We start from the raw sequence: 13,136 nt of genomic DNA, 5'->3' as shown, positions 1-13,136 counted from the left end.
CAAAAAAAATTCACAGCCCTTCCTTCCCTTCCCACCATCGTTTTCTTCTATTTTTTTTTATATATTGAAATTTCCGGGTAAAAGTCACGGGAGCAGGCGTGACCAATATCTAGGTTGGCCGTCCAAGCGTGCCGCGCTTACAGCAAGGATATTCCAGGAAGAGTCCCGCCGGCTTGTTGGAAATGCACGTGTAAGTACTCGTCTCAACTATATTGTAGAGATTTTCAAGGGGTTCTTGGGGAATTTATTATTCCTGGATCAGTCAGATCAGCTTTCTTCGGACCTTGGATGCTGCCCAAGTGTTTGGTGGTGATGTTCTAGTAGCTCACCTAGATCTAGACTAGTCATGCTCCTCGGAATGAAACGCCACGGCCATGTACCTGATTGTGAGATGGTGACAGGTGGTCAATATTACAACGTGTTTTGTTCAGTAATTTCCCCATTTCATCCCATCTAGAATCTGCCGGTGGTCTTTCCCTTGACCGGACGTTGCTGGTATGGGATTCGCCTTGAAATTATTCATTATCTACAATACCCCTAATCTGTGACAGAAGCTATGGGAATATATCCCTCCTATCAAGCTAAACCCGGCAGCTCCGGCCCAACGGCAGCTGAGTCGTGCTGCTGAGCCTAATTTTGACAGCAGGTGATATCTCCTAGTCAGCCTGACACCGCCGATCATATGTGTGTTCGTTCTCTCACAGCTCTTCGTGCATCCTTGTCCCATGCGCCGTCGAGGACGCAGCTTTGCCCGACCCAGCCGCCCTTCCCTGAAACCCGCCATTGACGACCTGCTGTTTCTGGTCCTCTGCGCCCCACGGCTTGACCTTGCCGTTGATGATGTCGATGAGGAACTCCTCGATGGAGAGCGCAGAGATGCGCTCCGGTCGAAGGTACGGGAAGACGTCCCCGTTTGCGGGGTTCATGACCGAGACACCCGTGCCCTGGCCGAGGCCGAGGCCGGGCCCAAAGTCTGGGTACTCCTCGGCGTTTATTGTGGTAAAGATTAGGTAGTCGGTGTACTTCTTGGCCAGTGGTCTCATGACCTCGATGTAGTTTGCGCGGTCTTCGTCTGTGGCGAAGACGTAGTTGACAAGACTCTTGCCCGACTGTTTGGGTTATCGCATTAAAAGTCAGCGTTCTATAAAGGCCATTCATTATCTCTGCGCTCTGCAGTTCGACTCCCTGATCGTACCTGCATGAGCTGTAGCTCGTTCCGCCTGTTCATCTCGTGAATGCTCGGTGTGGCGCAAACCTCGATGAAGCTCTGCAGCGAAGAAACATCATCAAAGTCAGCATGTACACGCTGCTCCCCCTCGCGGTTGTTGTAACAGGCCACGGTAGACTGCAGTCCCGGTTCGGGCGACGGGCCGATTGCGAACGAGTATCGGTCTCGGAGCCCAGAGGCCTGAGCGAGGAAGCGGCGTTCGAGGGACTCGTCGCCTTTTTCAAGGTATGCGACGAAGACAACATCGTCGACTCCTACGAAAGAAGTCATGTTTTTGTCGGTGAGCGTCGAGACTGTCGGGCGGAGGGCTCGGCGGAGGAATGGGACGATCCTGTTTGCGAGTTTGGTAGGTCCTTTGGGTTAGCTTCTCAAAGCTCTGAGCTGGTCTTCCTTACTTTCACTGACACTCACTCTGACGCCGTCCTCGGCCCTCGAAACCTGTCCATCCTGCCATCTTGGTGGTATAACCGAATAGCTGGATACGAAACAACGTCCAGCTCGTCGCAAATCTTCCTCTTTGCGCCGCAATCAAAGCTGACCACGTTGTTATCACGTTCTGTTGTTTGTATTTTGATCCATTGCGGTTCTAGCGATTTGCTCGCATCTCTGTCGGCGGGGGCGACATCAGTCAGCTATCAACTCAATTGACATTGTTGCTGTACGCATATTGCCCATCCAAATAAACAACAGCACTGTCTCGTGGGTGCCGGGTCGCAACTTACTGTGTTGACTATTCCACGCGCGGCGAAAAGAATGGAGTAGTAGTTAGTTTTGTGGTTCTGGGCCCCAAAAGTCTAGATCATGCCTTGGAGCTGCGAAATCGATTCCCCAACTTACGTCAACAACTGTTTATTTGGTGGACGATAATGTTAGTTATAGCTTCCCCACGGGAGGGCAGGGAATCTTTTTTTTTTTTTTTTTTTTTTTGACATTTGACAGAAAAACTGGCAACCTACAAGCTACCAAGGTGTAATCATTGGATCGCAGAGCTTTTCTCAAGCTCGCCTCGCTGGCGTGGGTCCAGCCAAAAACAGCATCGGCTGCCAGAGCTAGGATAAGTTGTAATTCTGTCGTCAACTTCATCTTGTCGTTAATTTCAAGATAACCATCTCAGGAAAGAAAACAATAGTAAAGTCCAATTGACTTTTTTATTCTTTATTTTTTATGTTTCCCTCTCCCGGAAATATATTCCATCGAATCCCCCGAACAAGCGACCATGGCGTTGAACAAACGAGGCCCAGACTTTGTCAGGGATCCCTCGAAACTCAAGACGCTTCCGCATGGTTCTGCGGGGTTGGACCATTCCAAGAGGCGTCAGGGGGTTCCCCACCCATTATCACCAATGATCAGACGAATTGAACAAAGTCTGGGCCGCGCCTGTGGTCCTTGGCAGCACAGTTAAGGCCTGGATGCAAGTTTCACACCCGGTGGGGGGCTTGCTCTTGAGAGCTCCCTGGGGTTACAGCTTGCCAGAGCTACACGACAAACTTCTGGGCGTCTACCGAAGATCGTCCGGGATCGCTTCGTCCCAGCTGTTTGTGGTTGCCTGCCGAGACTGTGTGTGTGTGTGTGTGTGTGTGTGTGTGTGTTTTTTTTTTATCCTGTACCAGTTCTTGTCCCCTTGTCGCCAGTTCGAGGTAATACACATCTTTGTTCTGTTAATCACCTTCGCTGCGAGATTTTTGTCCTATATTATTGTAAATCTAATATCAATTCCCTTCTCATATTCTGCACATGATCATACAATCCGTCAACATGGCTCCTTCACTTCTGTCCACAGTTTTGCTGCTGTCAGCATTCGTCTCGGTAGCCGTAGCTGGCGGCAGCACTGATATCGCGCAGAAGCCGCTGCTGAGTTATTTCGAATGCGAACACCCCGCGTACAAAGTCCAGGTTGTGTCCAAGTCGCCGCTGGTCATCTATGTTCACGATTTCATTACGCCCACTGAGCGCAAACATCTCCAAGACGTAACGTATGTTCAAAACCCTCCCACCAGCCCAGTTGACCCTTACATTCCCGAGCATCTACCCCCTTTCTCCGTGGGTTCCACGAGCGCAGAGACTGCACAAAGGCTAACAATGTTCCCCCCTCTTGCCCATCACTAAAAAAAAAACAGCAAAAACACCTTCACCCGCTCCGGCGTGACCGCAAACGACGGCAAGGACAAGTCGGCCAAGGAGAGCCAAGTGCGCACCTCTCAGTCGACCAACGTTCCACGCGACGCCGTGGTCCGGTGCATCGAGGACCGGGCCCTCGCCTTCCAGGGCCACGACGTCGCACGCTCTCAGCTGGAGCCGCTGCAGCTGGTCAAATACGGGCAGGGACAGGGCTACCACTTCCACACGGACTGGTTCACGGACGCGGCGCAGCACGCCACGGCGGCGCTGGGCGGCAACCGGCTGTCGTCATTCTTTGCCTACGTCGACGTGTCCAACTCAACCGAAGGCAACGGCGACGAGACCATCATCGGCGGCGGCACAAACTTCCCCATGCTGGACGCGCCCAGGGACGACAAGTGGTGCGCCATCATCGACTGCGACGAGCCCTGGGCGAACGGCATCACATTTCGTCCCATTGCGGGCAACGCCATCTACTGGGAGAATTTGCTGCCGACGGGGGCTGGCGACCACAGGACTTTACATGCTGGTCTGCCGCTGATCAAGGGATCCAAAATTGGGATGAACATTTGGACGAGGCAAGGATCGATGAGCAATGATGTTAGGGGACCGGATGTCTGATACATTGGGACGATGGTGGGCCGTTCGTGCCATGAATGAAACCGAACTTTGTTATGCCTCCGAATATGCCGTGATACTTCTCCACACGATAATTGGTAATTGGCGATTGTGATCTTGTTCCATCTTGTCAACACTGACAAGCAATTGTGGAGCGGTGTAGCAGTGTAGGCTATAATACCGCCTGAAGATCAGATCATCAACAGCTCTGGTGGTCTAGTGGTATGATTCTCGCTTAGGGTTCTAACTCCTGAGCACACTTGCGAGAGGTCCCGCGTTCAATCCGCGGCCAGAGCCGATACTCTTGATCTGATCATGGATCGGAACATTACTTTTTGGTAATAATTTTTTTCTAGTACTATCCAAAATAGTTAATCTGATTGTTACAAATAATTGCGCAGAGAGCAGCAACACTCTTTTATTGTATTTTCTTTTTGTTATTTCATAAATGTGGAGTAGAGAGCGTGCATGCATTTGCACGCATTTGGCCACTGCCGTTCCCTGTGTCGGAACCCAACTATTACCCCGCGCCTTGCTGACTTTGTTCTATGCTTTGGTCATTGCTATTTGATTTTCTGTATAAACAAAGAAACACACAACAAAAACGCACATGTCCTTGCCTTCAAGCTTCTACTGATGATGCATGCCAGTAAAGTCGATTATTTAAGCTCCCTGGCCCCCGAGGTTCAAAAGCCAACACTAACACCGCCATAATCTCATCGTCGTGGGATTTTAACTACAGCACTTCATTTGGTGGGAGTATGACAAAGACCTTGCAAAATACCTAGGCTTTCGGCGTAAGTAGTTTCAAATAATGTAAACAATAGTGGCATGTGTAAGGCAAGCTTCCGGAAGACGTTGTTGGAGGATGCCAGAAATAGTTTGACGTTTCCCGAAGCCTGTTCAATGTTATACGAACCTGTAAATATCCGTATAAGTTGTGTATTAATACCGGGATGACAAAGACAAGCACTTGACGTACTATGTCGTACATTATATGTGGGCGTACTAAGATCTTGTGAAACCAAACAACGGTAGTTCTCGATTAAAACGTTCAGATCATGATACATTAGATGACACATGCCACAAAAGAAAAAGAAACAGGAAAAAGAAAGAAAAGAAAAACCTGCAAACAAAGACGCCACAAAAACTCCAAGCCCCCAAGATAATACCCTTGTCCCTCAGAGACTTATACCAAAAACGCCCTCCGCCCGTTGATACCAAAACACTTGCTCAGATCCCAGTCGACCGCGGCACCCTCAATCTCGCCCCTCCGGGCCCAGACGCCCTCCATGATGGCCAGGGCCTCCCTGACCGCGCCAAACACCTCGAGCCCGCCGCCGATGCCCTCCACCAGCGCCCCGAACCGCCGCTCCTGCTCCCTCGCCGCGAGGCACCCGGCCACCGCCAGCGGCCAGCCCACCGTCTGGAGGCAGAACGGCCTGCTGGCGGCGAGGGCCGAGAGGAGGGACAGCGCGGCGTCAACGCTGGCCCGGATCGTCCCCGAGGCCGGCTGCCACCCGTTGACGACAACGGCGAGGTACGCGAGCGCCGCGTACGCCCAGATGCGCGTCGTCAGGTCGTGCGTGTCCTCGTCCGGTGGGCCTTGCGTCGGACAGTCTGGTCGCATCGGCGGCGGCGTGTACGACGGGACTTTGATCCTAGCGGCTGCCGCACCATTTACACCTTGACCGCCTTTGCGTCTCCCGCCCGCCGCCGCATCCATCTTCTCGAGACCTTGCCGCAGCTTCCTCTCGATCACCCCGGCCCTGGTCACCAGCTCGATCATGTCCAGCCGCGCGTGCCTCCTCTCGGCCTTTTTCCATGCGTCCAGCCCCGCCGTCTCTCCAATGCACACGAGCACCCAGTTGGCCGCCCCGCTGACCACGCCCAGGTCGACGGGGGGTAGGTCCTCAGCCAGGCCGCGCGGGCCCACGTGTTCCATGACCAGTTCGGGCGAGACGCGGGGCGAAACCGCGGACAGGTGCTCCGAAGGCGTGGCCAACAGCGAGGGGTGGTAGCCGGCAAGCCGCGGGGGCTGCTCCAGCGCCGTGCTGCTGACAATGTCAAAGTAGATGGCGGCAGCCGAGAAGAACTGCAGCGCGGCCTGGTCGGAGCTCAACAGCCAAGACGGGATACTCCCATCGCCGCCGTCCTCGAGATCAAGCGCGACCAGGAGAGACCGCCAGCAGACGATGGTGTCGCCCGCCGGGCTCGTGACGGACCGCGCGTTGAGCTGCAGCATCTGGTCGAGCAGCACGATGGCGCCGTCGAGGTGGAGGCTCCAGGACCCGGCGGCGTTGCCCACGGCCACCTCGAAACAGAGGATCTGGATGATGGACGCCAGCGTCCTGCTGCCCTCCCTGAGCCGGCCCTTGACCCCGTGCTCGTTGATGTCGGCAATGTCCTCCATCAGGCTGCGCATGCTCAGCTCCTGCTGCGTCTGCATGTCCGTCCACGCGGCGGCCTGGCACGTACGTACGTGCCGACCCTTCTCCTCCTGGTCTCCTAGCGCTCCTCCACTGCTGCCGCCGTCATTTTTACCGTCTCCGGCCTGTCCATCGGCGAGTTCGTCCTGGCGGAACCACACAGCCATGAAGAACGAGGCGAGCGTGAGCGACGCATGCAGCAGCGCTTTGTTGCTCATTAGGAGGGCAAGCAGCCAGCCGCGACCACCCGAGAAGATCGGGGGCCGGTAGAATGGGTAGAGGAACGGGAAGACGTAGTCGAGGTAGGCCATGACTTGCGACAGTTCCCTGTTGCTCGGAAGCACTGTGGCGACCGCTGCCACCGCATCATGATGATGGTCGCGCGAAGAGGCAGGCGAGACGGCAGTCGCAGACGAGTTGGGGCTGTGCTCAGTCGTCCAGGAAGATGATTGCGGTGTGTATGTCGTTGCATTGAATGAGTCGCCATCAATCGTGCTCGACTGTTTCGGAGTCGCAAAAGCCGTGGCCGGTTCCACGTGGACATTTACTTGAGCAGCCCTAGCTGACAGGTGCACGCCGTCCAACCCGTCCGCCATTTCCAGGTCGATCATGGTTTCACCATCCATGTCGCCGACGACATGCCGTTTCTCGCGCCGCCACGTGGCCCGCCGCTTGACTTCGGCCTTGACCTGTTCAGCTCGTCCCCGTTGCAACTCGCCACCGTCCATCCATGGTGGCTTGGCGTCGCTGTACACGCATTCAATCTCAAGAGACGCGCAGCTTACGCACGTCGGCTGCCCAAGATCACACTTCTTTTTGCGCAGCCGACAAGTCCAGCAGCCGTCCGAGTTGCGGTTAGGCTTTAACGAGGCCTGCATCATACAAAGAACACATGTACGAATGTTCTGCCAAAATTGAAGCAGAAATTATTCGCCTCAAGAAAGTTTCATCTTTGTCGCCTGGCCGACTGTCAAATGTGATGTGGTGCAGAAGGAGAATCAGCAGAAGATGACCTACGGCAGTATAGAATGGGAAGTGACTCAAAACGACATTTCAGCTTCTTTGTTATTAGGTTAACGCCGAGGGGTAGCGATACGGATAGAAATTGACCCAGACCACCAATCAAAATGCACAACTTGGACCAGACTTTTACAAATCTATGGGTCCGCCCCATATATTCCAGCGACATATTTTCCCATACAAAGCAAGATTTATTGCGTTATTATTTAGATACTCGCTGTTACAGCCGCTACACCTACTAAAAATAATCGCTATTGTATGTATTGCATTTCTCATAACATCAAAGTCTTACTTGGGATATGGCTGCAATTGCTATTTTGTATTTACTCATGGGCGTGATTATAATAACCCGATAAGGCCGATTAAGGGTTTTGAGACACTTCCCCATTTCATAGTGCCGTAACGACCATTGATATTTGTCATCATCTGCAAGTAAGCATTGCGCAAACTGGCAACAGAATCAATGCCCGAACAAAGTACGTCGGTCACACTCAAGCAAACATCTGAAAACACCCCAACAATAATAACAGACAGAATAATTCTGGATATCGATCGCTCCATACCAGCCTTCGCCAAGGCCAAGGTCTAATTAAATGACACACCACTTCTAGACCTTTGAAAATACCTCCGCCTCTTCGACGTGCTCAACACCCCCTCCACCTAAGCGAGCAAACGCCGTCTATTTACAAGTACTAATTCTTTGGGATTAATTAAAGGGGATACATACTCCCATGTAGTCTTGAGTTTTGTTTTTATCGCCCCATGGCTGCCTGCCTCTCCAAGCTAGCAGAGCTCTTGTTTGCCCTTAGGCTTCCACCACCAGCGGCCTTCTCCGCTGCTGTCGTCATGGTGAGTCCTACCGGTGTCATGAAACCACTACCGCTGCCGCTAGCTGGAGGAGCAGGCGTGGTGCTCCGTGTAGCGGGAGTTGACCTGTTGTGCGCCATGTGAGCCTTGACCAAGTGGCCGGCTGCCAGGGCACTGCAAAGTGATAGCTCTCCAGCCAGGACTGCAGCTGCGATAATGCGGGCAAGGCGGCGGGCATTGTCACCAGGTGTCGTCGGGTGAGAGCCGCGCACGCCAAGGAGGTCAAGCATTGCGCTTTGAGGTTCGAGAATGGTACCACCACCAAGGGTTCCAACCTCAATCGATGGCATCGAAACCGAAATTTGCAGGTTTCCGCGCAGGCTGATTGGGAGAGAAGCTGTCAGTACCGATTGAACCCATAACTCACAACACCACAAGAAAACCTTTACTTACTTTCGCATAATAGTGATGCAGTTGGCACTCTCAACAACCTGTGCCGGATCCTGCCCAGTCGCCAAAAACACAGCTGCTACAATGTTGGCCGCGTGCGCATTGAAACCACCCATGGCGCCCGCCATGGCGGAGCCAATCAAGTTCTTGGAGATGTTCATCTCAACCAAAGAGTCGACATCAATCTTCAGAACACTGCGGACAATGTCCCCTGGAATGATGGCCTCGGCGACAACACTCTTTCCACGACCCTCAATCCAGTTGATAGCAGCCGGCTTCTTGTCCGAGCAGTAGTTTCCACTGAGCGTCAGGATTTGCATGTCAGTGAAACCACCCTCGTCGGGAGCAGCCATGGCTCTCAGGGCCTCTTCGACACCCTTGGAGATCATGTTCATGCCCATGGCGTCACCAGTAGTCGTCCTGAATCGAATGTACAGGTTGGTACCAGCTATGGCAGTCTTCATAGACTCAAGGCGGGCGAATCGCGATGTCGAGTTGAAGGCTCTGGTCATGAACTCCTGGCCTGCTTCGCTGTCGAGCCAGTTCTTGGCCGCTCCAGCACGCTCGAGCGTCTCGAAACCGACACAAGGGCCTCGCGTCATGCCATCACCGGTCAACACCGTGACGGCACCACCACCAGCGTTGATGGCCTTGCAACCACGGCTTGCGCTCGCAACCAACACACCCTCGGTTGTGGCCATGGGGATGAAGTAGCTCTGACCATCAATGACGAGAGGACCAGCAACTCCGACTGGAAGAGGCATGAAACCGATGACGTTCTCGCAGCAAGCTCCGAGAACTTGCTCCCAGTTGTAGTTGCGGTAAGGCAGCTTAGACCTATCCAAGAGACTGGTGATGGCTGACGTCGCCTTAGTTCGCGAGATGATGGTCCTTCGGATCTTGACGGCGCGGGTGCAATCCTTCAAGCTCCGCTCGAGTGAGTAACCAGGGATCTTTCCTTTGAGCGAGTAGGCAACAATCTCTTCATCCGACAGTTCGTAAACACGCTTCTCTTTAAGAATCGCATCAATCTCGGCAGCGGTGCGTGGGACAGCCGGAGGAAGAGGAGAGTTGTCAACCTGAGTCCGACCTGAATCACTTTCGTCCTCAACTCCAGGACTTGGCTGTCTCCTCGGGGTAGGAGGCGCTGTTGGAGGCTGGTACTCGCCCAGGGGTAACATGGCCTGGTCCGTGTCGTTGAACTTCTGAGCATCGGCGAGTTCCCTCGGGTTGATCGGCTGAGTCGCGGCATTCGGGTCCTTAATCCCCATCAAGGCGGCATTAAAAAGATAGCCGTTGAGTGCGACGCTCATGGCAAGCGCAACCACAATCCACTTGGAAAGTACAGGGTCTTCCAGACTCTTCAGAATACCACCGACCATACGACCGCCAACCCCATATCCAAGATCGGATTCGGGCGCCGCGGCGGACTTGGGTGGAGGGAGAGCATAGTGAACTGAGGGGTACTCGAGCTCGTACTTGATGGGGGTAAGGATTGTAACGATTGTCTCGGTGTTGGTGCTCTTGGCCTCGCCTAGAATCTCGTCCAGGCCATTGGCTGCCACCTTGAAGGGGTCGACAGGAGGTGAATTGAGAACACCACCCAGACCTCCAGCCCATGTAGACAGAGAAGACAAGGAATGGGTGCTCCGGAAGGGAATCGAACAAAGGTTTAGGATGTTAATGATGATGAAGCCAGACACCATCATACCCTTGAACTTCGGGATGCTTGTGCTCTTAATCTGCTTTCCAAAAAGTGAGGTGCTGGAACCTTTGCCAGCAGGCCAGTCGTTGCTGCTGGCGACATTCTCTGCAACGCGGCGGCTGAGGCCATCGTCTTCGAGCGCTTTGCGCATCTCGACGTGTCGCTTGATTCTATTGATCTCAAGCTTAATGTAGAGAATAGCAGTGTAGAAGGTAAAGAGCAAAATGCAGTCGAAGAACAGGATCCAAGCAGCCAAGAAGCAGAACTGTTGCAGTCCGCCCTGTACGCCAGAAGCAGCACCGCAGATAAGGATGAGGATCTCGATAGCGTAGTCCTTAAGAATGCCGTACGCCTTTTCCTTGATGGCCATCTGAATGGCATATTGGATGACAGACTGCGATCCATTGCCGTTTGCAGACTTTTGGCTCCCGGCGGACTTTGACTGCTTCACCGTATCCGCACGACGGTGCTCAATGGCGTGAGATAGGACGGCACGGGTGAGAACAATATTCTTCTCAAAGCCAATGGTCACAACCAAGAACGGTAGTCCCTCGGACAACAGCACAACGGTAATGGGTACGCCGAGCTTGGTTGTAACGATAAGGCCAAAGAGGAAAGAGAAAACGGACGAAAACAGAGTGTTGGCAGCCAACCAAAAGTTTGAGCCCATCCGGCGCATTGACAGAAAAAGTGAGACGAACGTCAGGTGCATAGAAAGGTATCCGAGCACCATGATGATGATATCAAGAGTTTCGGCGTTCTTCAGAGTGTCGATGAACTCCATCCAGGCATTCTGGACCCATCGAATCACACTGCTCCTAGTGTGGACTCGGGCAGCCTTCATGATCCACATCTTCTTCTCTCTCCCATTTTCTGGCTCTCGGCCATCCTGGCCAGATGTTTCGTTTGGAATCTCTTGGGCCGCGGCCAGAAACTCAGGTGCTTGATCGTAGGGGAGCGAGAAGGCGAGAGCTGAATCCTGAGAGTAGGTCGTAAGGGAGTTGGAGGTGGACGGCAGAGGGGTTATCGTCAGGTTGTCGGGAATCGGAACAGTATGCTGGAGAGGAGCGGTCTTCGGGGCATTGTCCAGCGAATCGGGAAAGATAAAGGTCAACAGAGCAAGGTGCTTGGAGTTGGCAGCCGGTGGGTTACCGGACAGTTCGTGTGACTGCCATTTCCATTCCGTATCGGGAGCAGTCCGCAAGGTTCTGCTGCCCTCCGTGAGAGAAGACCAGTCGGCCTTTCTCACGCTCCAGTTTGCATCAAACAGACTCTCCTCGAGTAACCCAATGTAGGTAGAGCTGGCTAGAAGGGCGACAATCGCTACCGTGTGGACCGGGTGAGATGAAGTGATACCGGCGAGCTTCTGGAGAAACGGGGTAATTTTGCGGTTCAGCCAGGACGGTGGCGGCGCCTTTTCGCCCGGTCGGCTGCCTCTAAACCTCGACGGGATGAGCGAGGATGCGATCATGTTGAAGACCTCGGATGGGTTATTGTGGTCGTTCGCTGACCATTGGGGGGCTGGAGTTTGACAACTGGATGTTTTCGACGTGTTAGAATCTGTTGAAGAGAAGGACGAGATATATAATTGTTTTTGTTTCTGTCTGAAAGTAACCCGCCGGCGTGGGAATAGAAACGCTAGCATCTTATCTTGGCGCTAAACTAGATGCAAGCTGCCCGCACGTTCGAAATTTTGCAGAAAACGAAGCGTCCGATGCGACCTCAAAGACGGGATAAACGGTGGTGCGACAGAAAACCCCCCCACGGGTAAAGATTCCATACCTGCCAGAGGTTTTGCCCAGTACGGGGTGAATTTCGAAAAGCTCGGTCCTGCTGTGCCAGGCGGCAAACGATATATCAACTGACTGCCTGAGTCGGCCTCGAGGCCACAAGGGTGTAGCCTCTCGCACCCTACGGTGTGGGTTGGCAACGTCGTGGACTGTGTTGAGCGCAAAGGGATTATTCGGATAGAACAAAAGCCTGTTGGTAACCAGAGATACTCAGAAGCTGAAAGATTAGACGGAAGGAGTGGGTGGTTTTTCCAGGCCATGCTTGACTGGTGGCACAAGCGGTTCGTACCTTTGGTGTTTGACAAGTCCTGGGTTTGACAAAGTGCTTGGTTGAACTGCAAACGGGGGATGCAAGGGAGCTGAGGGTGATTGGTCGCGACCGTAACAATTACAGCCTAGCAGCAAAATAAATTGTAAAATAAAGACTTGACAAACAGGCTCGCAACTGTGGGACCTACGAATAGAATCCTGACAGCGCTCGGAATGAGGGACGAAGGGAAGGGAAGGAAATTCGCAGAGGGGATCAAATCATTGCGGGAGCAATCGAAGTCAGACCGACACAGATCGTAAAAAAGATTTATTTCGTTTCGTTCCACCCCTTTCTCCTTCTCGACGGGGCAATGGTTCTGGCCGACCGCGGCTCAACCAGTGAACAAGACAAGTCGCGACCCAATTATCCTTGCAATAGACCCACCAAAGATCCTCAGTCCGACCGGGGCCAGCCACAACGCAATAATGTGTCCTTGCCCTTGCCTAACATCAGACCGCCCGTCGTCGTCAATCGTTTGCATGCATGCATGCTGGAGGCGGCTTGGAATCATCTAACTGGCTGACAAGCCTGACTAACAGACTGGCATGTAACCGACAGCCAACAACCACCACCTGGCAGCAACCTCCACCTTGACAGTGCCAAAACCCCTGTACATAATCAATCGTACATTGCGCAAGTGCTGCTGGAAACGGTTTGGCGC

At 53.3% G+C, this 13,136-nt stretch overlaps 4 protein-coding genes across 4 annotated transcripts; 1 reads left to right on the top strand and 3 right to left on the bottom strand.

The window, feature by feature from the left end:
* Positions 1 to 698: 698 nt before the first annotated feature.
* On the bottom strand, positions 699 to 2,311 carry PgNI_04427 (uncharacterized protein; the record flags this gene model as incomplete). Its single annotated transcript, XM_031124474.1, has 5 exons — positions 699 to 1,109; positions 1,196 to 1,559; positions 1,640 to 1,860; positions 2,066 to 2,073; positions 2,185 to 2,311. The coding sequence occupies 5 exons, from the start codon at positions 2,309 to 2,311 to the stop codon at positions 699 to 701; spliced, it is 1,131 nt and encodes a 376-aa protein (XP_030984315.1).
* Positions 2,312 to 2,983: 672 nt separating this feature from the next.
* On the top strand, positions 2,984 to 3,967 carry PgNI_04426 (uncharacterized protein; the record flags this gene model as incomplete). Its single annotated transcript, XM_031124473.1, has 2 exons — positions 2,984 to 3,201; positions 3,346 to 3,967. 2 exons carry the CDS (start codon positions 2,984 to 2,986, stop codon positions 3,965 to 3,967), a joined length of 840 nt encoding a protein of 279 aa, XP_030984316.1.
* Positions 3,968 to 5,153: 1,186 nt separating this feature from the next.
* Positions 5,154 to 7,271, bottom strand: PgNI_04425 (uncharacterized protein; the record flags this gene model as incomplete). The annotated part of the gene is made up of 1 exon (XM_031124472.1): positions 5,154 to 7,271. The coding sequence occupies one exon, from the start codon at positions 7,269 to 7,271 to the stop codon at positions 5,154 to 5,156; it is 2,118 nt and encodes a 705-aa protein (XP_030984313.1).
* Positions 7,272 to 8,165: 894 nt separating this feature from the next.
* Positions 8,166 to 11,846, bottom strand: PgNI_04424 (uncharacterized protein; the record flags this gene model as incomplete). Its single annotated transcript, XM_031124471.1, has 2 exons — positions 8,166 to 8,601; positions 8,674 to 11,846. The coding sequence occupies 2 exons, from the start codon at positions 11,844 to 11,846 to the stop codon at positions 8,166 to 8,168; spliced, it is 3,609 nt and encodes a 1,202-aa protein (XP_030984314.1).
* Between the last annotated feature and the right edge of the window lie 1,290 nt (positions 11,847 to 13,136).

Source organism: Pyricularia grisea (assembly GCF_004355905.1).
Source record: "Pyricularia grisea strain NI907 chromosome Unknown Pyricularia_grisea_NI907_Scaffold_2, whole genome shotgun sequence".
Taxonomy (NCBI): Eukaryota; Fungi; Ascomycota; class Sordariomycetes; order Magnaporthales; family Pyriculariaceae; genus Pyricularia; species Pyricularia grisea.
Note: the sequence above shows the minus strand (reverse complement) of the source record. Positions and strands in the feature narration are given on the sequence as shown.